The sequence below is a fragment of the Phocoena sinus genome, chromosome 2 (genome assembly GCF_008692025.1).
Source record: "Phocoena sinus isolate mPhoSin1 chromosome 2, mPhoSin1.pri, whole genome shotgun sequence".
NCBI classification, from domain to species: domain Eukaryota; kingdom Metazoa; phylum Chordata; class Mammalia; order Artiodactyla; family Phocoenidae; genus Phocoena; species Phocoena sinus.
In genome coordinates, this window is record NC_045764.1 from 70,543,651 (window position 1) to 70,568,842 (window position 25,192).

Here is a 25,192-nt window from a genome sequence, read left to right on the forward strand (position 1 = left end):
TCCTTTACAGCTTCGTGTTATTCTGGCATTTGGTTAAGCTGGCTTAATCTGTTTCATGTTCTCAGTGCATTTAAAATAGGGGCATTGAAGTTCACTCCCACCACCAGGGCTTTTTTTGGGGTGCCTGGGCCTTAAAAAACACTAGCCAAACTCCAATTCTCAGATTACGGCCAGGAGTTCTCCCTCTTGGCCGCAGGCCCAAGGTGTGTCCTTCCTAGGGTCACAGACAGCAGAGGGCAAGAGGAAGAGCAGCTCAGGGCCTGGGGGTTGTGGGAGAATCTGCTCCGAGAGACGGGACGCCTCTGCCTGGCTAAGTCTAGTGCTAACGGCGCCCCTCTCTGGCAGGTTCTGAGTAGTGCCTGAGACCCTGCTCCCCAGGGCTTGGCAGTGGCACTGAGGGTGTAGAAGTGGCCTGCCCTTTTCTGTTTTCACTGAACAGCTTGTTCTAAGGGGGGAGGAAGGGGGAGAGGTCTAGACTGGGCGAGGGGGTGGGGGTGTCAGGGAGGCAAGTGTGTTGTGTTACTGTGTCAATAAACTGATTTAAAGTTGTGGTTGGTCTGTCCTTTATTCCTGTACCAGGGCCAGCTTCCTCTACTGCTGTCTTTTGAGTCTAGAGCCCAGCCCAGCAGGGGTGTGATACATGCTTCTCAGGAAAAAAGCAGCAGTGCATCAGGACAGATGAACGGCTGAGGTCTCTGGGGCCACGTTACAACGCAAAACTCGGGGTTGCTAGGAGTCTGGGACAGAATGCTGGAGCCCCCTAGAGACAGGTATGTACACAGAGCTTCATCCAGAATAGGGGCTATACATACCAGGATCCAAGCCCTTCTTAGTTTTTGTGTAGAAGGCTGGGTCCTGAAACTGGGTTTTGGCTTTCACATGGAGCTGCCTGACATTCCCATTCCTGGGGGGTGTCTGAAGGAAGCGGAACACACCTTCCCTAGGAAGATAGTTTTCTCCTTTTGGAGCCCAGTGCCGTAAGGCATGGCTGCCCTTCCCCTGTACCACCAGCCTGATGGATAAGCTCTCAGTGGCATTGGAGGGGGCTAGAATCCTCTTCACCTATGTTTTGTTTTTTAATTTCTCGCCAGTATTTTTATTCCCTTTTGCTTTTCTGTTTTCCCAAATGAAGTGCTGGGCATGTTTTTCCACCTCCTACAGCTTTAGAACCGTATACTTACTTTTGAGCTGTGGCTGTCTTTACATCCTGAGTCTTTGGCCTATTTTCACATTGTTCTGTGTGGAGCTTACTTGTGTTTTCACCCTGGACAAGTCATTAATCTTGGACTCTACCTAATACTCATGAAAAGGAGTTCAGCACCTCTACCCCACACGGTATTAGTAGAAAGTCTGGGCCTAGGGACGTCCCCGACGGTCCAGTGGTTAGGAATCAATCCATGCTCCACTGCGGGTGGCACAGGTTCGATCTCTGGTCGGAGATCTGATCCCACATGCCATGCATTGCGGCCAAAAAAAAAAAAAAAAAAAAAACTCTGGGCCTAGAGATGATTCAACTGAAATATGAAGGGCTTTGAAGATGTCTTCCACTGAGCACATAATCCTTAGAGGTATTATAAAGTCCGTGACTGAAAAGTGGTCATTACAGTGAGATATTTACAACAGAGGTCCACACGAATGCTGACAATGGCCAAGTTAATGTAGGCAGTTTAGGATTCTGATGTTAAATTCAAACCCAAGGAATCTATAAGGCAGGGAGGGATAAGGAACCAAGAAAAACAGTTCTCATCTGCAAAGCTAGCGAGTGGACAGCAAACATGCCTGAGACTTTGCTGCCATCTGCTGGTGGCTCCTCTTTAACACAGCCAGAGTTAGAAAGGCTGAATTGGAAACCCAGGCACTCAGCTAAGATTTCTCTTTCAAAAAGAAAAAACTTCTGCTAGGGTAAGACCACTGTCTGTCAGGAAAGAAATATGGTACCCAAAATCTGCAATTAAAAAAGCAACTTAGAAGGGGAAATATTTTGGGAGTGGGAGGGTGGGGTAGGATAGGGGAGATATGTGAAAGGCAAACTAAGTCTAAATTTAAGAACAGGGACATTAAAAACTTTATTCAATAAATACAACAAATAATTTAAAAATATACTTCAAGTCCAAAGCCAATTAAGAAAAGGAAGTAGAGAGATAGATAGGGGGAAAAAAGGGGGGAGGAGGAAGTCAGAGGAAAAGGAGAAAGTTCAAGAGGTGGAACAATGGTTTTGGTTGGGCTGTGTTTCCGAATGTACCACCCTTTGAAATTTGATCAAATGCTCTTGACCCATAAGCCCTTAGCCCTTGTTCTGATGGGGTAGCCACAGGAGTTCAGCGGCCAGGAATGATTCTCTGGGCTGTGGATCAGAGCAACTCTGGAGGCTGGCATCTGGGGGAGTGTTTGTTAGAGGCTAGTTTCCCACTCAGTTCTAAAAACCCTCTGATCTAACGCCCAGGCAGGTTTAAGAAGTAGTGCAAACTCTTAGGCAGAGAGCTCCCAGCTGCATAGTTTCACAGGTGAGTGTCCAAAGCCAGGGCCTCTGGGAGACAGGTCCCAGAGTACCCAGGGGTCCAAAGCCATTTGTGAATGGGATCTATGGGAGAAGACAGGAGAGGCCAGGGCACAGGATAAAGCTCCTGGGTAAGCCCGCGGCCAAGCTGGAAAATACTGCTGGGCAGGAAGGGGCTGCAGGGCAGGTAGTCTGGACACTGATTCAACAGCTTGCCATCAGCCAGGGAAGGTGGAGCTGAGTATGCATATGGAGCAGGAGCAGGACCAGGAAGATCGGGAAAGCTGAGGGAGAAAAGTGAGGAGGAAAGAGGAGGCAGCTCAGCAGCAAACTCCAGGAGAAATAACCAGCAGCCCTCACAGATTTGTGATTGTCTCTTAAAAAGATTTATTTTCTCTTCTTGCCTGAATGTACAAAGGCAAAAAGAGTACAGTTTGTATGTATATATATATATTTATATATATATATAAAAAAACAAGGAACTTGGTAATGTACACTTTACAGAAGGGAAGAATCAGGAAGACTAAAATTAAATCCAACAGAGCAATGCCAGTGGAACAAAAGCTATGAACAGCAACACTGCCCCTCCAGCCCGGGCCTCCAGCTCGCCCCAACCTGCTCCCAATGGGGGGCTGAGCACCAAGGCAAGCGGGTGGGCTGGGGCAGGAGGGGCTGGGGACGGGGCCTGGGAGGGGCTTGATCCCAGGAGGGGCCCATGGCAGAGGATCATCGGAAAGCATCCTGGGATGCCCTAATAATAAAACAGATAACAAAGGCCCAGAATTATGGGGCCAGCTAGCTGCCCAGTTGAATCTTGGGGGCATCAGAGTAGACACTGAGATGGTGGTAGGGTACATGGGATAATAAGTGGCGTGGGTGACCTCAAAGCCCGTATACAGTTAACACTCTAGCCCTTCTGTAGTCTTACCCTCCCACTCCCGAGACCAAGCCCTTCCACCCCCACCTTGGAGCCTGGAGAGAAGAGGTTCAAGAAGCATCATTTCACTTCATGGGGTGCCGTCTTAACCCTTCTGCATGTGGTCCTTTGACCTTGAGATGTGTGGAGAGGGTGAGGTAAGAGAAGGAAATACACATGTATACATACATGTACAGGCAGGGAAAGGGGATGAGGGGAACTGGCACAGCTTAAATGAGGAAGAAGCAGATGTGAATCCTAAAGAGCAGCTCTCCAGGCCATGGCTGTCCTACCTGGGGACAAGGCTTCTTCCCTCCAGCTTCTCTGTGGGGCCTGGAGGAACAATGTCTGTCAAAAGAACTGGGCAGGGGTAGCTCAGAGAGAGCCTTGGCCTGGTGGTCTCGGCCCTTAGCAGCCAACACTTCCAGCCTTTGCTGGGGTAAGGTGGGTGGGAATCCTTGAGTGTCTCATCCCTATGACCAGGTCATGGGTGCCACAGGTTCCCCCTCTGTGTTCTTTCTCCCCATGGAGAGAGGTTAGGGGCGGACAGCAAACCCTTCACTCAGTACTCGTTAAGGGTCTCTATTTCATCCATCAGTGCTGCTGTTCTGTGTTACTTCAGGGAGGGAAGACTGGGCCTGGCAAGGATCGGGGACCAGGAGGATCAGGGATCAGGCGAAGGCAGTGCCATTCTGCCACTGCGCCTTTTACCTGCTTTTCTGGGCAGCTCAGCTCCTGCCTTTCAAGGGAGACTTGGATATAAGGATCAAAGAGCCAAATGTTTTTTAAGGAAAAAAAAGAAAAAACTGTTCCCTTCTGCAGAACCCAAGGATGCCCTGCTAATACAGAAGCTCTTCTTCTCTGTTACAGAACAAAGTGGAAAGGGGCCATGCCTGCCCAACAGGAAAGAAAATGACTCCAAACCGTTTCTTCACAATATGTACAGAGCACGCTGTAAAAGCCAGCGCCAGATACAAAACACACAACAATATTTAAAAACAAACAGGAACAGAAATGGGCCTTGGCTCCACCCGGCAGAGTCTGGGAGGGCAAAATCAGGCTGAAATTCAGGTGGGATGAAGGTGTCCACACCAACGACCTCCATGGGTAAAAGGGAAGTCACTGCTCAGAGCACTGCCTGCTGGGGCATCAGGAGGCAGAAGGACTGAATGGGGAAGGGAGGCTGCCTGGGGCCTGTTAAGAGGTCTAAATCAGTGGGGTTTTGGGGAGGGCTCAGAACCCAACTTGAACAAAAACAAGGACATGGAAACCTAGAGGAAAGGTCTATAGGTCAGAGGGGCTCCTCTTGGGCAAAAGACCCTAAGCCTCTCTAGAACAGGGCTCTGGGGATCTTGGAACGCAGCCTCCACTGGGCATTGTGCTTACTGTCTTTCATCTCCATGCCCCAAACTGTCAGAGCCAAGTCCCTGCTCTTAAATGGTCATTTTTGGCACTCTGGTCACAAACACCCATCTCTAACCTAGGTTGGTGTCTGTCAGTCTTCATCTCTCTCTCAATCCACAAGGTCAACGAAAGACAGGAGAGGAAGAAGACAAAGGGATGACACGTCAAAAACTAAGAGCTAAAGCTCCCCACACCTTGGGGAAGAAGTGACTCCAATAAAGCTACCAAATCACTGTCACTTTCCCAGTGACACAGCATAGAGCCTGGACTGGGACTGCATTTCTAAGGAGAGCAGAGAAATGTCTCTGCCTCAAAGCACAGCTCCACTGACTACACTCTGTAGCTCCAAGGAATAATGGCTTGCATGTGTTATCCCAGGGTGTAAGGAATAGATAATCTCCCATGGTCAGTAGCCCCTAAAACAAAAAAGTGTGTTACAAAAAAACACGGCTTATATTGGCACACATGGGGTTACAGGTTGAGCTACATAAAGTCTTGTAGTTGTGTACAGAGAAATTGGGCTGTATAGACTTGTGGCCCTAGATGAGGAGGATACTCAGATGGCCGCTTGGACAGGACATCTAGAAGGGCTGGGTGCTCCCAGGGCCTGCCTCCTGGCTTGTGCTCAGGTGACCTGGCAGACTCCAAAGCTCCCCACGCTGGGGGAGACTATTTTACCTGCCTGAGCCTTAAGAGCCAAGCAGTGGAAAAGAAGAGGAGAGATCAGTGTGGGGATCCCCCTGGGAAAGGCACCAAGGGGTCAGGAGGGAGGTGAGAAAAGGGCAAGGAGTGGGGGCTAAGCAGCAGCAGGGCTTAGTGGGGTTGCAGCTTCTAGTTCACAGACTCCAATTCGTGCTCCAGCTCAAGCTCTCGCCCGGAATCCCCGGTGAGCTCTGTGCTGGTGTTGGGACCCCTGGCCCTCTGCCTGACAGGCAGCCCAAGGCCACGGTGGGGCAAATGCCTTGGTCTCCCTTTCCAGGCTGGGCTCTGAGCGTTTACATGTGCTCATGTGAGACGGGAGAAGTCTTCATGTTTGAAGACCTTGTTTTCACAACTGCAGAGAAAACAGCCCCCAATTTCTTTCCTGAGATTCTAATCCCTCCATGTGCTGCCAGTTCCCAGGGCCCAAACCACTGGGGAGATGCAGGGTCTGGTGATGGTGGTAATGATGGTGAGAGGGGTATGGCTGCTGTGCTGTCTTCAGACCTTACCCAGTGCTCGGGGGTCCCTCCCTGGGGGGCTTGGTACTGCTCCGGCAGCTGACCAGGGGCTTGGGGAACAGACCAGTGACTTCTCTGGGCTTAGGCCCTGTTCCCCTGGTTGCTCCCCGTGCCTTCACCTCCACAGAGGCCACAACAGTCACTACTGTGGCCAAGAGAATAAATATTTTTGCTAAGTACCGGCTCTCCAGCTCCTGAGGAAGAGGGAGGGTCAGGGAGTCCGGGGGTCTGGTGGAGGCGAGATAACCAAGGGTCTGCCTTCAGTCATGGTGGGAACGGCAAACAGGATGATCAATACCATTTAACTGATGTCTAAATGGCACCTCCAGCACCTCCTTGGGTGAGCCAGTCTGGGCCCGTGAAGCTGACTTTATCCGGGCACTTGGTGTTCTTTCTGCAAGGGAAACATGGACAGATAACCAGGTATTCAGCCCGCTGGTAAAAAGAACCACAGGGTGGTGCTCCAAGAAAATGAACTGTAGAGGAGGCCAGTCCTGGTCGCTAGGGAAGACGTGTTCCACAGCTCCTCTCAGAGACAGATGGCTTCATGGGAGACTTATACAAGAGGCTTGCCCAGGGTTCCGCCATTTCCAGACCACAGCCCACAGAGCTATCCTTCACCGTGGCTCTGCAGGGATTCTGTGATCCAGGTATCACCTATCCCTGCTCTCTAGGTGTTGCCCCAAATTAAAAAGTTACTTACCATTCTCACCTCCGGGGGGGTGGGTAGAGTGAAGGAGTGGAGCCTTGCTGGCTGGCAACAATGGCTGTAGAAGAAAGCCCTGAGTGAGAAGGAGGATGTGTTAGTGTGGCACTCCCAGACCCTCCCCTTAAGCACTCTCCCTTTTTGCCAGCTGAGTGGGTATTGGGAAGAGCTTCTCCTTAAATTCCTAGCTCCACTGAGTTCCGGGGTGCTGACAGAAGAAAATCTGATACTTGGATAGATACAGCGGCTCGGGATAGATAGTCAGGCTCTGTTTTTCAGTTGCTTGTTACTCTTTGGCTGTGGGAACACCTGCTCCTTATTCTGAATATCAAAGCCAATTTTCCGGAGGAGTTTGAGAATCCCCAAGCTCCAAGGGATGAAACAAATGTCATGATTTTATTGATTGTCTGCAGGAGGCTAGGACTATGGACAGATGAGACGCTCAAGGGGAAAAAGGGGGGGGGGCGGTTCTTGCCAGGGGCCCCCTGCTGTGGGCAGTGCTACTGGGATGGAGTAGAAAGGATAGGAAGTGGGGAAGTGAGGCTTACCTGCTGCATAGGGTAAGTTGTACTGTGCTGGGAGCAATGAGTACCCCAAGTGGTGGTGGTGGTGGTGTGTGGACATCAGGCGCTGAGAAGGGGAGGTTCGGGGCCGGTCAACACTCCTTTCACCCCCGCCTGCTCCCCCGACGCTGCTACAGCTGCCACCACCCCCAACCGCCCCACAGCCTCCCCGATCTCTCTCCTGAGAAGTTTTATCACTTATCTGGAAAGGAAAGCAGACACAAAAGCTCTACTGTGAGACACATACATGAAAGCAAGATGCCCAGAGCCCACATTACAACTCCTTAAAGATGCAGGTCACCTAAGAATCAAGGAGGTGCCTGGCAGAGCTATTGTCAAGTCAGCCAAACCACACTGTGGTTAGGACTTGAACTAGTCCATCTTCTCCCAGACCCTGGATCTGGCCTTATTTGTCTCTGACAACAGTCAGTGTCACTGCACTTCCCTCACCGTGGGAGACTTGCTCTTGTAATGACTGGCATGCTGCTGCAAGAGGTCCAGGGCTTTGGACTCTGAGCTGGATTTACAACTGACACTGGGGCTGGCTCGTGCCTTGTCAGCATCTTCACCCCCTGAGACCTTGCTGCCATACGGGGAGAAAGAGTAGCTGGAAGGCAGGTAGGAACCTGGGGAAGAGAAATAAAGCAGTCAAAGAAATGGGAGAAGGAGAAGAAACTCTGCTTCAGTGAGCCTGGTGAGGCTCAGGCTGAGATATATTTTCTACCGCAGTGTCTTCAGGCTGAGACTCAGTGTGTACTTCCTTTACTGAGCTCTAGAGGCAAACAGCTAAGGGATATTAGGAACATGGCCCTCAGTTTCTGGGGAACCAACTTCCTTAGAGCCCCAATCTCAGATTCATCTTGGAGAGGTGATACAGTCATAGGATTTGAAAGATATTGGATATGGAGATGTCCTTGGGCTCAAATCCTTCCTCTACTTACCAGTTAGGTAACCCTGAACAAAATTAACAAATTAATTAGCTCAAATTAACCTTCTGAGCTTCAGTTTCTTGACCATCAAAATGAAGATACCAATACTTATTTCATAGGATGACAAAGAAGATTAAATAAGATAATGTACATAAATCACCTAGTCCAGTGCCTGGCACAGAGCAGGTACTCATCAAATAGAACAACTGTTTTTATATAGAAGGATTGGGGTAACAGGAGAAGGGAATACTACAGGATGAGACAATTTCCTATCTCAGTTTGAAAAGCTTAAGTGTCCTATTTAGTATTTGCCTTATAATGTCAATATCAAGCCTATTTCAGCTGCTCTCCTATAGGGAGGTGGGAGCTCCAAGAAGTGAAAGAGTCTTCCACCCCAGAAGCATCCCACATGGCTCTTCAGGCAACAGAGATCAGTGAGTAAAGTGAGCCTTTTCTTCTAACAAGTTAAAAAACACTTTAACTCCTACCTTGTGCCTCCCTCCCCAAGAACTCATGGATGGCAGTATAAAGAGTTTATCTTTCCCAGACTGAATCTTTCTAGCTGGACTTACCCCCAGTATGACTTCAAACTGCTCTTCCCCTCACCAACTGCCTCCTGACCTTACAGCTAAACACAATTTTGCAAATGAATACAGGCACTCTCCTGGGTTGAATTTTATTTGTTCCACGTTTCTCTCCTGCTACAATTAAGTTGTAAGCTCCTTGAGGGGATTGAGCTAGTCTTCCGCTATTTCTTTTGTATTCCCCACAGTGCCTAGAGCACATTGCAAAAGTAGAGAGTATGTGTTTTTGTTTGTTTGTTTCTCTGGCCATGCCCCGAGGCATGTGGGATCTTAGTTCCCTGACCAAGGATTGAACCTGTACCTGCTGGGACCACCAGGGGAGTCCCTAGAGTATGTGTTTAGAAAATCCCAGCTGAGGGAAGACGGCTCTGGTAGAGAGGGGGTTTTGCCTTTAGTTACCCATAAAAATTGACTGTAGAGTCAACCCTCTAGCTAGTGCAAGGGAGGGAGAAGTGGTCCCACAGACTGTAAGTAGGGGTCATTCAAGGAGCTCAGGATTAGTGCCCACTTCACACAAGGCCACATTCAAATCAGAGCTGTCATCTACCTGAGCCTCAGTAAGCCTTAGAGCTGAGCAAGAAAACTCTGGATTCGAAATCGGTGCCTCATTTACCTTCCCATTGAATGGAACAGCAGCTGGAATTCGGTGCCGTACCTGGGTAGTTCTGCATCATCACGGCAGGCATACCCCGGTAGCTGGGGTGGTTGGGGTCATAGGACTGGCTGTAGGAGTAGCCGTGCATGTAGGGGATGTAGGACTGGTGCTGGGTGAGGGGAGAGGACACAGGCACGTGGACACCTGGTCGGGGCTCCTTGCTCCCGAGGCGGGATTCCTCAGACGTGGGCAGCTTGCAGTCACTACTTGTGCTTTCCTTCCCATCCTCCTTGGGCACAGAGTCCTTACTCCGACTCCTTTCCTCCTTCAGTTTGCGGTCCCGCTCCTCCTTCCACCGCTCATCCTCTGACTTGATGTCTGAGTACTTAGCAGGATAAACATATGTCCACATCCGGGGCTCTGCTTCCTACAACAATCACAGAATGAGCTCTGAGCGTTTTACAGATTTCAAGCCCAATGTCCCCGTAGAAACACCAGAGCAGATGATACTAGACATCTGGGGCACAGCAGGATCTTGGCCTCTACTGACCTTTGTTTAAAATCACCTCTGGTCCCTCCTGCTTAAATGCCTGTCTCCTCCCCCCATAAAAGGAAATAAGATGTGGTGAAAGAAAGAGAAAATCCACCAGTGGGTCTTCTCTAGGCGAGAACAAGCATTCTGGGGAAAGGACTCCTTGACTAGAAGAAGCCGTTCCCTTTCCAACGATATTTAGGTGGTTTCCCTTCTTCAGAGCAAACTCAGGGGCAGAGAGCTACAGGTGCTGCCCCGCTCAGAGGAGGGTGGTCTAACTGTGGCACAAAGAGGGAAGGGGAGACTTTCTAAGTCTGAGGAACAGAGCAAAATGTAAGACCAAGTTCTTAGTTCTAACTCTGCCTAGAAAACCTTTTTGAGAGTAACTCACTGTGAGTTGTGTACTTCTGGCCTACTTTAAAAAATGGAGAGACCACCATTAACTCATTCCATAGGAACCACACAGTGGAAGAAACACTGGACTAGGAATCACTAGATACCTGGGTTCCAGTTCTGGCTCTGCCAGTTAAGTCTCAAGTAATTCCAGACAAATCAAGCTAACTTGCCTGGGCCTCTCTTGTCAAATGCGAAAAACACCTTTTACTGGTGTAAAAAGTGCTTTTTTTAAAAAAAAATGTTAGGGCTTCCCTGGTGGCGCAGTGGTTAAGAATCCGCCTGCCAACACAGAGGACACAGGTTCGAGCCCTGGTCCGGGAAGATCCCACATGCCATGAAGCAACTAAGTCCGTGTGCCACAACTACTGAGCCTGCGCTCTACAGGCCACGTGCCACAACTACTGAAGCCCGCGCACCTAGAGCCCGTGCTCCGCAACAAGAGAAGCCACCGCAATGAGAAGCCCGCGCACTGCAACGAAGAGTAGACCCCGCTCGATGCAACTAGAGAAAGCCCGCGTGCAGCAACAGAGACCCAACGCAGCCAAAGATAAATAAGAAACAAACAAACAAAAAAAGTTAAAATGATTTACCAAAGTAAAGAATCCGTAAAATTATAGATTTATTCTGCAAATCTGTATTCTGTTGATTCCCTACAAAAGGACAGCCCTGATTTGTGAGGAAGACAGAAAAACTATCAAACGGTATTTCTATTTCCTTCCAGAACAGTTACCTGTCGGTACCAGAGTATTGGATCCACCTCTGCCTGTCGGCCACACTCGGCACCTGTCTTCGCCTCAGAGGCCTCCTTGCCTAGGTGGCTGGCCTCACTCAGCTTTACTTTAAGTCCTTCCGGGGCCTGGCTGGCGAGCTTGGAAGAGTCATCCAACTTGGGAATAATGACTGATTTGGCAGGGTCAGCCCCTTGCTCCTTGGCCTTCCCGGGTCCTGACTTCACCAGGTCTGTCAGGCTGGGGGCCTTGGTGAGACTTGGTGGAACTGACGGCTTTTGCTTCCATTCTTCCTTGAGTGCTGCCTCCCGCTCCTTCAGGCCCATCTCTGCCTTCTTATCCAGTCCCCGCTGCTGCTGCTCCAAGCTCTGCCGTTTCTGCTGTTCTTCATACTGCTGCCGGTAGGCTGTGTTAGTGCTCAGGAGGTGGGTGTGGTAGCTCTGGTCGCTGTAGCCATAGGGGGGCACATAGGCATACTGGTTGTAGTACAGGGACTGCATGTACATGTTGGGACGTTGCTGGATGACGGAGGGCTGCTGACTGGAACTGCTCAGCTCTGGTTTCTTTTCCTCACAGGCATCGTTCTTCACTTTTCCCTCTATGCTCTCAGGCTCCTCATCCTTTTTTGTCTTCAGGGCCTGGCTCTCCACTCCTGCCTGGCTGCTGGGGTTCAGAGCCCCTGGGCTGGATTGTGTGTAACTTGGAGAGTAGTAACTCTCAAAGCCTTGGTAATATGGTGAGTCTTTGCTCTGTGGCTGAGGGGGGAAAAGGGTTTTCTTGGCCCCGTCCTTAACCAACTGTTCAGGGTCCTTTGATTTGACGCTTTCCACTTTGCCCTCCCCATCCTCCCCCGCATCAGAGATGTCGGAGTATGCAGGGCTGTTGGTTTTGACTGAGCTGGCTTCAGCCCCGTTCTGGGTCACTACATGTAAGGGGGTCATGGGCTGGGTAGGGGTAGTGCTATCTAGGCGGCCACAGCCTCCAATTGAAGGGCTGGGAGCATTGTCCGTGAAGCTGTAGATCTTGTCAGCTTCCGCCTTGATGCTAGCCAGTCGGCTCTGGTGGGGGTCTGAGGAGCCATTTAGGAGCACCTCCATCTTCATCCCATCTCCTGATGATTCCCTGAATGGGCTTTTGCCTTCTTCTGCTCGACACACCTTCCCAGGGGTCAGAGGACTTTCAAGTTCCTTTGAAGATTCCTTCTTTTTTTTGTCTTTCTTTTTCTTGTCCTTGGCTGGAGTCAAGGCAGGGTTGACTGTGAAAGGTTCTCCCATCACAGTGGGCTTGGGCTGAATGGGCTTCAGCTGGGGGCTGTTGGGCATGGCCTGGACCACTGTGGTGGTCAAGCCTGAGGAGGAGCCTGGGCTTGCTGCTGTGAAGGTGGCTGTCTGGAAGGTGTAAATCTGCTGTGGGGGGATGGCAGGGGCAATGGGCCGGGCTGACTTTAAACTTTTGGAAGGAATCTTTTCAGGTTTCAAACTAGAGGGCTTTTTACATTTTTCTTTTTCCATACATTTCCTTTCCAAAGACTCAAAGGCGTCATTGCTTGTTTCATCCATTACTGAGGGTCCATCATCAGAGCCATCGTTGGATAAGGCCCCAAGATCTGGGTCCCCTTCCCCACTCAACTTTTTCTTACAGAGGCCTTTTGTGCTGAATTTGCTTGAAGGAGAAGGGCTGTGGGGCTCTGTGAGCCGAACTTTGGGGGTAGCGGAGCGGGCAGGGGACAAGGAACCTTTCTGTGACACAGATGCACCATTGCAGCTCCCGAGGTCTGCATGCAGGGGGGGCTCCTCTCCGTACTCACTGTCTCCATCTGCTTCTGGCTTGCTGTCGTCATCTGTATGGGCATGAGCTTGGTGGTACTTAAGTCCATTGATGTGCTTGTACTTTTTGTTGCAGTTTGGGTGGGGACAGTCAATCAGGACTGGGGAAGGACAATTTCTGTCTAGAACAGTGGGTTCCACTTTGGTCCCAGGGAGGGGGCCAGTGGCTGAGCCCATGGAATTAGTACGGACACGCTTGCTCCCTTTGGAGTCCTCTGAGCTAGAATTCAGCTCCATGTCTGAAAGGGGTTTGTTTTTCCGCTTAGTAGCTGAGGAAGGGCTGGCCTTGACATCCTCAGAGGTGCTGCTGGCAGCTGGGCGATGTTCCGAAGAATTCTGGCTGCCCCGACGGCCTTTGCTATTGGCTCCTGCTCGGGTTTTGCTGCTACTGCTGGTCCCTTTGCTGTCAGAGGCTGTGGCTGTCTCATTGACAGGTGTGTTACTGTTGGGACGCATGCGTTTGCCTCTACCCCGACCATTGCGCATTTCCAAGTCACTGGTGGGAGAGTCACAGAACCTTGGCAAATGACAAACACAACAGGATATTATTAAGAAAAAAAGCTATCTTCAAACCAGTGTAGCTGCAGCCTCCAGAAGAACTGTCCATATGGTAACTATCATTTTCAGTGAATATGATTTGTTAAAGGAACTTCTGAAAGCATGGTAACTGCATTAAATGGTGAGCTCCTAGAATGTTATCTACATACTAACTATAAATTATTCCCCAAGATTTGGGTTCCCCTAACCCTGACAAACTGGAAATTAATATTAGGAACAAGCCGTAAAGTGCTATTCACTGAAATATCAGTCTTACGGCCAACTGCAACTTGAAAAGGTCCTTGTGAAACCCAGACTGTCTAGTGGAGTTTATGAAACTGAAGATGTTTTCGAGTTTAAACTTCTGAGAGATAGCTGCTATCAAAAAACATCATCAATGAATGCTTATTCACCTGTAGTCAGATTCTGGCCTTGGTCTCAAGGTGACTGTAGGTAGAAGCCAGAATTCAGTCATTCCAGATAAAGGCTTAAATAGGATCTTCTCACCATTCCTACCCACTGATTTATTCTTCTTGAATGCCAGATGAATATAATGCCTTCCCTTGTTTCTATAACATAACTGTCCTTTAAAAGCTGTCCAATTCTAACAGGATAAAGGTATAAGGGATCACTGATGAGGGTGGTTCAGATTAACATAAGCTAAAAAGCTGTAGAGTGCTTACCTGGGGGGTGCCCAGTCATGTCGTGTGCAGTCAAGAAGTGTACCTACGTAAGTCTTGTTCCTCCATGTTACATTCACCACCAACATCCCTGAAAGACAAGAAGACTCAGATATAGACAAGAGAAATGCTGTTGGCCACTGAGAAGAGTATTTTCCATCTGAGTAGCATTCTGGCTCCAGTAGGAGGGTTTAGGGGGTGCTCTAGGTCCCAGTGGGCCTAACAGCATTAGGCTGGAATAGTTCCACAGGAACTGCCTACAACACTAACAGGGCCCCTTAGGATGGGCAATGGTTGCAAAGATTCCATGGTCCAGTTAAGGCACATTTTCCTAACTTTTAAAAAATTACACAGTATTTCAAATACACTAAAAAAATACAAAGGATAACTAAACAAAAACTCATGTACCCACCACCCAGCTCAATGGATTTATAAAATTTTGTGCTATACTTGCAACAGATTTATTTTTTAAAGAATAAAACATCATAGTTGAAAACCACTGTTTACTATATTTTCAAACTTGCCATTGATAGGATCATGCTGGGTATATAACTTACCTTTCTCACTTAACATTACAAATTTGAGATTTATCAATGTTGACATGAAGAGCTTAACCCATTTATTTTAATGGTGCTCAAGTATGTCACTGCATGATTTGACCACAATTTATACATACTGTTGATGGAAATTTAGATGTTTCTTGCACATTTTCACTCTTAAATGACATCACAGTGAACATTCCTGACATGTTCATTTTATTTAAAAATGGTTTTGAATAGATACCATAGTCATACTCCAAAATTTAAAAGGTAGCAAAAAAAAAAAAAAAAAAAAATGCAGACAAACCCCAACATAAAATGAAGTGTCCCTCCTGTCACTGTTCTTCAGCTTTGCAGGTCCCATACTCAGAAACACCCATGGATATCTCCATGTACTCCTCCAGAGGTATTTTATATATTTATAAGCAAATATGTTTATACATTCTTCCTCAAATGGTAGCAATGTACACCAATGTTCCGCACATTTTCCACATAACCATATATTTTGGATCATTCCACGAGTAAACATAGAACTACTTCATTCTTTTCAATGGCTGCATATGAATGATTTCAAACCGTACCAACATTTATTTATCCAGTCCCCTGTTGATGAACATTTAGGTTGCTTCATTCTTCTGCTGTTACAAATAACGCTGAATAAATAACCTAGTACAAATGTCTTATCTTACATATCACAGAATATATCTGTAAGATAAATTCCTATAAGTAAAACTGCTAATCACAGAGCATTTGTATTTGGATTTTTCATAAATACTGCCAATTTGCCCTCAGAGAGGATGTACTAATTTATAAACCCACCAGTAGTTCATGAGAACACCTGTTGTCCCTTCCCTGTGGCAACATAGTATTCTCAAACTTTCTGGTTTTGCCAATCTGACTGGAGAAAAATGGTGTTTTATGTAGTTTTAATGTCATGTTTCTTATTATGAGTTTGTATAGCATTTCATTACAAGATACCATTATGAGACATTTGTATTTACCTTCTAATGAACTGTCTGTTCATATCCTTTTCTCATTTTTCTACTGAATTATAGTCTTTTTCTTATTTCTGACTGTTTATATACCACAGTAAGCCTTTTGACTGTACTACAAATCAGATATTTCCCTCAGTTTGTCATTTGCAACGGTGGTTAATGCTATGCAGAAATTACTTTTAGGTTGTTACATTTATCAATCTTTTATGGCTTCAGAATTTTTATCATATTTCAAAAGGCTTTCCCCATTCCATCACTTTATTAATAGTTTTTTCTCTTATGGTTTCTTCTAGTATTTTTATGGCTTGATTTTTTAATATTTTAATCTTTGATCCACCTGGAATTTAATATGGTATAAAATGTCTGACATAGACTTTTTTTTTTTTTTTTGGAGGCGCCGCACAGCTTGTGGGATCTTAATTCCCCGACTAGGGATTGAATCTGGCCCTAGGCAGTGAGAGCACAGAGTCCTAACCACTGGAACTCCAGGGAATTCCCTGACATGGACTTTTTAATTTTTTTTTTTTTTGCCTTAATTCTAAATTATTTTTGGTTAGTTTTACATTGAATGAAGTCAAATATATTAAGCTTTTCCTTTATTTATTTTTTTTGCGGTACGCGGGCCTCTCACTGTTGTGGCCTCTCCTGTTTCGGAGCACAGGCCCTGGACGCACAGGCTCAGCGGCCATGGCTCACAGGCCCAGCCGCTGCGCTGCATGTGGGATCTTCCCGGACCGGGGCACGAACCCGTGTCCCCTGCATCGGCAGGCAGACTCTCAACCACTGCGCCACCAGGGAAGCCCCCACCATGAAATATTTTATAAGTATCTTTAACAAGCTAAGAATGATTTTTACATTTTTAGTGGTAGAAAAAAATGAAAAGGAGAATATTTTGTCATGTGAAATTATATGAAATTCAAATACTGCTCAGAAATAAAGTTTTATTGGAATATAGCCACATTTATTCATTTGCCCATTGCCTATGCCCAATTTCACGCCTCAAGGCAGACAGAGTTGAGTATGTGTAATAGAGGCTATATGGCCCTCAAAGCCTAAAATATTTACTATTTGGCCCTTTACAGAAAAGGTTCACCAACCCCTGTTTTAGATCTTTTTTTCTAATATAAGCATTTAAAGTATAAATTTCCCTCATAGCCCACTTTAGTTGCAGTCCACAAGTTTTGATATGTTTTCATTATCATTCAGGTCAAAACATTTAGTTTCCCTGGCTTTTTTCTGATTCTGGATTTATTTAGAAGAGTGTTGTCAAATTTTCAAATACCTGGGAATTTTCCAACTATCTTTTTGTTCCTGATTTCTAATATAATTCTATTGTGATTAGAAAACATACTATATATGATTTCAATTCTTTTAAATTTATTGAGAATTAATTTATGGTATAAAATATGGTCTATCTTGAAGAACATCCCATGTGCACCTGAAAAGAATATTTCAAAATGTATACTCTGCAGTTGTTGGGTAGTCTATAAATGATAGATCAAGTTGATTGATGTTTTTCAAATCTTCTATATCCTTATTAATTTTCTATCTTCTTATCAATTATACTTGCCACTTGTGCTTGCTTAATGGAACTCCTATTTGGACCTTCTAGACTAATCCTCTTATCTTTCTAGCCTATTTCCCATTTCTTTGTCTTCTGGTTGAATATTTAAGGGATTTCCTTCATCTTCTAGGCTACATACTGAAATTGTCATTTTTACCATTTTTAATTAAAAAAAGTATCCTTGTTTCATGGGATACAGTATTTTATCTCTGAAGATATTTCATTATATATTTTTTTCTCTCAATAGTCTTTTGCTCTCTCAGTAGTTTTTTCCCTCTAACTCCTTTTTTTGTTTGTTTTGTCCTACATTCTCTTGTTTTTCAGGTTTTCCTCAAAAAGTCTGGTGATCTTTGGATCTTGTTCATATTTAAATGAAAAGTAATAAAAATTGGACTGGAAGCACTATGTGTGGACCTTTCCATTAAGCCATGAATACTGCTAGAGATTTTTCCTCCTTTCCAGGACTTGTCAGATTCCCCCAGAGAAGAACTCTTTAATTTCTTACCTGCCTGCCAGTTTCTCTATGTTATATGGATTTTCACTTGGTCCTTGGTACAGCACCCTGCCTTCCTCTATGCCCAGTGTCCCTGCTCTGGTTGAAACTCTCCGAAGAGTGAACATCAGTTTTCTGTAATGGCAGAGGGGCTGTGTAGGATGGGGATAATAATGCACAGCCTTTGCTTCTTCTCTAGACCTTCAGCCAGTCTTCTGTTTTCAGCTTCACCCCATATTCCCTGTGTTCAAAGGTACTGATATTTCCAATTTCTGAATATTTCTAGAAATCTGTGGTGCAAACTCCTTATTCTTGGCTCTCCTTCCTCCCAACCTCAGGTAAACAAAGAAACAACCAAGCTTCTGTTTTTTCAGGTCTCTTAAATCAGCATTGTACATCTGCTTTCTAGTGTCCCAAGTTTTACTGATTTATACCTGTCTGTCTTCTTTACCTTGTGAGTTTATATATCTTAAAAACAAAATCCCTTTACTGACATTTGAATGGGTTTTAGGGGGAAGGTAGGAGGTAAACATGTACTTTCAACCTACCATATTTAACCAGAATACTGAATTTACTCTTTTTTTAAAAAATAAATAAATTATTTATTTTTGGCTGTGTTGGGTCTTCGTTGCTGCATGAGGGCTTTCTCTAGTTGCGATGAGTGGGGGCTGCTCTTCGTTGCAGGCTTCTTATTGCAGTGGCTTCTCTTGTTGAGGAGCACGGGCTCTAGGCGTGCGGGCTTCAGTAGTTGTGGCTCGTGGGCTCTAAAGCGCAGGCTCAGTAGTTGTGGCGCACGGGCTTAGTTGCTCCGCGGCATGTGGGATGTTCCTGGACCAGAGGTGGAACCCGTGTCCCCTGCATTGCCAAGCGGATTCTTAACCACTGTGCCACCGGGGAAGTCTCCCTGAACTTACTTTTATTTATCTGTTTGGTATACAGTACTTGGAGTGTACAACCTACCTAGTTAAGTTTCTAATTAGAATTTCTCTAATTCAGGAAAGTCATTACCTGTTGTATATTAATTTACTGTCTTTCTGCCATTCTTTTTTTTTTCTAGGACTCACGTTGATCTCTCATATATTTTTTCTTTGTGCTTGATTCTTCCAATTTATAATCTTTTCTTTGACTACATGCAGCCTAGAATTTATCCAATGTATTGAGGTTTTTTTTTTTTTTTTTGTGGTACGCGGGCCTCTCACTGATGTGACCTCTCCCGTTGCGGAGCGTAGGCTCCGGACGCACAGGCTCAGCGGCCATGGCTCACAGGCCTAGCCGCTCTGCGGCATGTGGGATCCTCCTGGACCGGGACACGAACCCGTGTCCCCTGCATCGGCAGGTGGACTCTCAACCACTGTGCCACCAGGGAAGCCCTGTATTGAGGTTTTTAAAAAATTTCAATGACTATAATATATAATTATATTTAAATGACTTTTTCTCATTTCCAAAATTTTAAACTGGTTAATTTTTCATATCTACATGACATTATTTAATTACTGGCTGTTTGGTTCACAGTTTTATTTTTTTTCATAGTTTTATTTTTTTCATAGTTTATTTTTCTGTTTCTCTTTAAGAATTCTAAACGTACTTATTACAGTCTTTGTACCATATGTTAATTTCATTAGGTGTGCATTCAATTCCTGATGGTTAAATTTTTAAAACTAATTTAAAATTTTTGAGATAATTATAGATTCACATACAGTTGTAAGAAATAATGAAGAGATCTCACATGCCCTTTAATGGTAACATTTTGCAACAAAACTATAGTATAATATCCCAACTGAGATTCTGCCATTGATATAATGAAGACACAAAATATTTCCATCAACACAAGGGTACCTCATGTTGTCCTTTCCTAGTTACACTCATTTCCCTCCCATCCCCACCCCTCCTCAATTCCTGGCAACTAGTAATCTATTTCTCATTTCTATAATTTTGTTATTTCAAAAATATTATATAAATGGAATCATATAGTATATAACCTTCTGGGACTGTTTTTTTTTTTCTACCAGCATATAGTTCTCTGGAGATTTATCCAGGTGGTTGTATGTATCAATAGTTTAGTCCTGGGCTTCCCTGGTGGCGCGGTGGTTGAGAGTCCGCCTGCCGATGCAGGGGACACAGGTTCGTGCCCCGGTCTATAAACTATAAAAAAAGTTTATAATAGTCCTTTTTATTGGTGGTTTGGTATGGAGATACCATAGTTTGTCCTACCACTCACCTGCTGAAGGACATCTGGGTTGTTTCCAGTATTTGGCTATTATGAATAAGCTGCTATACACATTTGTGTACAGGTTTTTGTGTGAACTTCTTTTGTTTTTTAAAAATAAATTTGTTTATTTATTTATTGGTTTTGTTTTGGCTGTGTTGCACAGCATGGCATGTGGGATCTTAGTTCCCTGATCAGGGATCAAACCTCCACCCCCTGCAGTGGAAGCGTGAAGTCTTCACCAGTGGACCACAAAGGAAGTCCCCTGAACTTAAGTTTTTCATCTCTCCCAAATAAATACCCAAGAATGCATTTACTGGTTCATATTGTAGCTGCATTTAGTTTTTTTTTTTTTTAACTTTTAAAAAAATATTTATTTATTTTTGGCTGTGCTGGGTCTTTGTTGCTGCACGCGGGCTTTCTCTAGTTGTAGTGAGTGGGGGCTAGTCTTCGTTGCGGTGAGCGGGCTTCTCATTTTGTGGCTTCTCTTGTTGCGGAGCACGGGCTCTAGGTGGATGGGCTCAATAGTTGTGGCTCATGGGCTTAGTTGCTCCGCCGCAATATGGGATCTTCCCAGACCACAGATCGAACCCATGTCCCCTGCATTGGCAGGCGGATTCTTAACCACTGCACCACCAAGGAAGTCCCTTCTCTCTCTTTTTAATCTTAGCCATTCTAATAGTTGTATAGTAATATCTCATATTGTGATTTTTAATTTGCATTTCCCTCATGCTAATGATGTTAAACATCTTTTTCATGTGCTTATCTGCCATCTGTATATCCTCTTTGGTGAAATATCTGTTCATATTTTAGCTCATTTTCTGACTGGATTGTTTTCTACTGTTGAGCTTTGAGAGTTCTTTATGTATTCAGATACTAGTCCTCTGTTGGATATTTCTATATATTATATATATATATATATATATATATATATATATATATATATATATATAATGTAAAGGTGTTTTAGTTGTATTTGGTGGGAGAAATCAGGAAAGGTATGTCTATTCCATCTTCCTGAAAATGGAAGTCCTGGTTAATTTTTGGTGGTTATCTTTCTTAGCATTAGATTTCTATTATATATAATTTTGGTTTGCAGTCTCTTTTTTGAAAGAGATGTTTTTGTTACTAATTTCCCCCCTTCTCTGTTTAATAGTTTTGCAATTTCTTCCATCTAGCCCCCTAAGGACCTAGTCTGAAGAGGTCTTCTAATGGCCTGAGCCATTAGACTCCTTAGGCTTCCCTCCTCCTTAGGCTTCCCTCCTCCTCCACTCAATTAACTTTTTTTCTTTTTTAAGTAACAAATTCTTTATCAAGGGCAATTTTTTTTAAAGCTCCAACAACAGGTAGGTTCTATTATAATCAAACCTAATACAGTAGATTGATTTCATTAGTTGCTCCAATTCTTCACCTTTGTCTGAATCTACACAATTTGCCATGCAACTAACTTGCCACTTGTCACTCTGTTGTGAAGCCCTATACCTATATACCCTTTAAAAAAAATCTGCTTTATAGTTATAATTTATATACAATAACATCCATTCATTTTAAAATATATAATTTGATGAGTGTGATTAATATTTACAGTTGTATAATTACTACCATGATCAATTTATAGAACATTTCCATTAGTCAAAAAGTACTCAGCCCTTGTGCAATCAATCTCATTTCACCATCCCCAGCCCCAGACAATGACTAATCTGGTTTATATTCCTATAGCTTTGCCTTTTCCAGAATTTCATATAAAATGAATCAGACAGCTTGTAGTCTTCCACATCTGGCTTCTTTCACTTACTTAACATAATGCTTTTGAGATTCACCATGTTGTTGCATGTATCAGTAAGTAGTTCATTTCTTTTTGTTGCTAAGTTCAATTAACTTTTTAAAAGTCTCCTTCCACGAGACTGGTTGGGGGGGTGGCATCCTACTCCCCTGGCCTCAAGTTCTCTCTATTTATGAACTATCTCTATAGATGTTTTCAGTACCAGGAACTCACCTCTCAGGCACCGTTCACCTGGAGGCCAGCAGGCCCACAGTTTCAGCCTCACTCAGTGACTTGCATCTCTTCTGTTTTTGGTCCATGGATAAGATTATTTTGTTTGTGAGCCCAAACATGTTCTCTGATTTTCACTTTATATATTTTACTTCTTGCTATGTGTTCAGAACAAAAGGGATGTGTTGAAAGTTTGAATACAGTAATTTAATGTGCCCAAAGGCACATTTTCTATGTAATGTATCTAGAGAATAAGACTCTAGAATTTGGACTTCCCTGGTGGCGACGTGGTTAAGAATCTGCCTGCCAATGCAAGGGACACGGGTTCGAGCCCTGGTCTGGGTGGATCCCACATGCCGCAGAGCAACTAGGCCTCTGTGCCACAACTGCTGAGCCTGCGAGCCAAAACTACTGAAGCCCACGCGCCTACAGCCCATGCTCCGCAACGAGAGAAACCACTGCAATGAGAAACCCATGCACCACAATGAAGAGTGGCCCCTTCCTGCCACAACTGGAGAAAGCCCGTGTGCAGCAACGAAGACCCAACACAGCCAAAAATAAAATATGAAAAAAAAAAAAAAAAAAAGAACTGAGCAGAAAAGAAAAAAAAAACAACTTAAAAGGTTCCAGAATTAGTCTTTTGTTTGTCTTTGGTCATAGACTAATAAAATACTATTTGATTAAGCACTCCCAGGGCCTATCTGTAATAACTCAACTATATTCTTCTTTGATGTAGAATGCTGTCTAAAGATCACTGAACTTGCAGTCAGAAAACCTTAGTCCAAATCCTTGCTCTGGGACTTCCCTGGTGGTCCAGTGGTTAAGCCTTAGCGCTCGCAATGCAGGGGGCCCAGGTTCGATCCCTGGTCAGGGAACTGGATCCTGCATGCCACAAACTAAGAGCCTGCATGCCACAACTAAGACCCAATGCAGCCAAAAATAAATAAATAAATACATTTTTTAAAAAAAGCTACTTTGTAAATAAGGAAATGGAAGCCCAGAGAGGTTAAGTAATTCACTCATTACTCATTATTGATGAGTGGTCAGATCTTCAAGGCATTACACAGCTATCTCTTAATGGGTTCTGATTCTTTTTACACAACTTCCTTAATATGTCCCCTTATCTTCATCTTACATAAAAGATACATAAAGGACTGTAGGGAGGCATCCAGGGGGAAAGAGGACAGGACTTCTATCCCTTTCTAGAGCCCTGGCATCTTAAGGGAAATGACAAACCTCCTAAGAAAGCAATTGGGCTAAATTCTCTCTGGCTGTTAGCAAAGTGAATTCACATGGATGTCTCCTCCCAGTGATGGGCTGCTCTGATTACTGTATAACCAATTTGAATAGGAACAGGGTACATTTATTTCTAGACAAGGTAAGACTTAGAAGTAGGCACCTCATTTACAAGGGCAGATGAGCATAGCTGTATATAGACAGCAGGTATACAATTCGAAGAGGAATGTTATTCCTACTCTTGAAACAGCTGGGTAGGAACACGTGTTTATAAATCTGTCTCCCTCCTCTGGTATAATCTGCAAACGTTAACAATAATGAATGAGCTGAAAAGATGACAGTTCAGAGTGCTGGAAATGGGAGAGGGGAAGAGGAAAAATTCTAATATGGAAAAACAAAATGGAGGCTTGTTTAAATGTCAAAGCAAACAGTTTTCTGAAGTATAACTCTCTTCCTACAAGGTTCTGAGTTGAGACAGCTGGGAGATTAAGAAGACAGGAAGGAAAAAGCAGAAAATAACACTTAACAGACCTAGTTTCTCTATTAAGGGCTAGCTTTAAGGCAGCAAGTAGGCTGAAGAGAAAGAGAAAAGTTAGTTTTCATTTTAGAAAGCTTTCTATTTTGAATAAGTGTTCACAAAATAAGGAAAGGGTTGGCATGTTTGAAGATAATAAAAATAATAACATGCTAAAAGTAGTAGTAAAAGTAGTGCTTTGTGTTTCTCTAGGTGGTTATTTTCATATTTACCAAGGGCATCACAGACATAATCTCACTAAACATTACTAAATTTTAGAGTGCTGAGTTAAGTATTCTCCCTTCTTAAAGGCGATCAACACCAGAACACGGTAAAGGGGAAATGACTTAGGTATGAGGCAGCAATCAGGTTCCCCCAGGTAACAGGAGGAGTGCAGTGTTAAGACAAAACCCAATCCCAAAGCAGCACTGCTTTGTTTCAAGGACAATTCAAAACAGTTGTGCAGGGACTTCCCTGGTGGTCCAGTGGTAAGAATCTGCCTTCCAATGCAGGGGACGCGAGTTTGACCCCTGGATGGGGAACTAAGATCCCACGTGCAGTGGGGCAGCTAAGCCCACGCACCACAACTATTGAGCCCACGTGCTCTACAGCCTGTGGGCCACAACTAAGAGAGCCCGCATGCTGCAACTACTAAGCCCATGCACTCTGCTGCCACAATGAGAAGCCCACGTGCTGCAACGAAGAACCTGCGTACCCATATATGTGGAACCTAGAAAATGGTACAGATGAACCGATTTGCAGAGGAGAAATTGAGACACAGAAGTAGAGAACAAACGTATGGACACCAAGGCGGGAAAGCGGCTGGGGGTGGGGGTGGGGGTGTGATGAATTGGGCGATTGGGATTGACATGTATACACTGATGTGTATAAAATGGATGACTAATAAGAAAATAAATAAACATTAAAAAAATAAAAAAGAACCTGCGTGCCGTGACTAAGACCCGATGCAGCCAAATAAATAAATATTGAAAAAAAAAACAGTCATGCAGTCAAGACTGATACAAGCACAATAGTGGAAAGAGTAAATTTGACCTCCAGAGCCCTCATTTTTACCATTTCCACTTAGTACATGCTTTCTCTCAGGGATCTAATAAACTAATGCTCAGTTGACCACTTTCCTTCTTGTATGCCATGTGCTTCCTTGCTTCCGAGCTTCCACTTTCCTTCTTGAAAACACTTCCTTCATTTGGCTTCCAGGACAAGGACACCACACAGGCCTGATTTTCTTCTCATTGTTCTGCTCGCTCCTTCTCAGCACCTTTTGCTGTTACTTCTTCATCTCTAACTAATGACTCAAACTTCTACCTCCAGCACCTACCTTTTCCCTGAACTCCAGATTCATATATCTAATTGCAAATTTGACATTTCCATTTGATGTCTCAAAAGAGATTTCAAACTTAACATGACCCAAACTGAGCTCCTGATACCCACCTGTCCCTTGACCACTCCCTTGCCCCCTGCTCCCAATAACAACTTGGCTCTGAGTTTTCCCTATTTCAGGTAATGGCATTTCCATCC

At 44.7% G+C, this 25,192-nt stretch overlaps 1 protein-coding gene across 7 annotated transcripts in view; it reads right to left on the bottom strand.

Annotated features, from left to right (window-relative positions):
- Nucleotides 1-2,041: 2,041 nt before the first annotated feature.
- The window catches only part of ZNF609 (zinc finger protein 609), a 223,279-nt gene continuing 200,128 nt past the window's right edge, over nucleotides 2,042-25,192 (bottom strand). For 4 of the 7 annotated variants that reach the window (XM_032623516.1, XM_032623522.1, XM_032623517.1 and 1 more), the window contains 7 exons: nucleotides 14,117-14,204; nucleotides 11,073-13,413; nucleotides 9,433-9,841; nucleotides 7,757-7,932; nucleotides 7,292-7,508; nucleotides 6,741-6,819; nucleotides 2,042-6,431 (listed from right to left, as the gene is read on the bottom strand). In XM_032623516.1, coding sequence (XP_032479407.1) covers nucleotides 6,746-6,819; nucleotides 7,292-7,508; nucleotides 7,757-7,932; nucleotides 9,433-9,841; nucleotides 11,073-13,413; nucleotides 14,117-14,204 — 3,305 coding nt within the window. In that variant the 3' untranslated portion in view covers nucleotides 2,042-6,431; nucleotides 6,741-6,745. Of the gene's footprint in view, nucleotides 6,432-6,740; nucleotides 6,820-7,291; nucleotides 7,509-7,756; nucleotides 7,933-9,432; nucleotides 9,842-11,072; nucleotides 13,414-14,116; nucleotides 14,205-25,192 lie in introns of those variants that run through there. The other 3 variants (XM_032623520.1, XM_032623519.1, XM_032623521.1) reach the window with 3 other exon arrangements.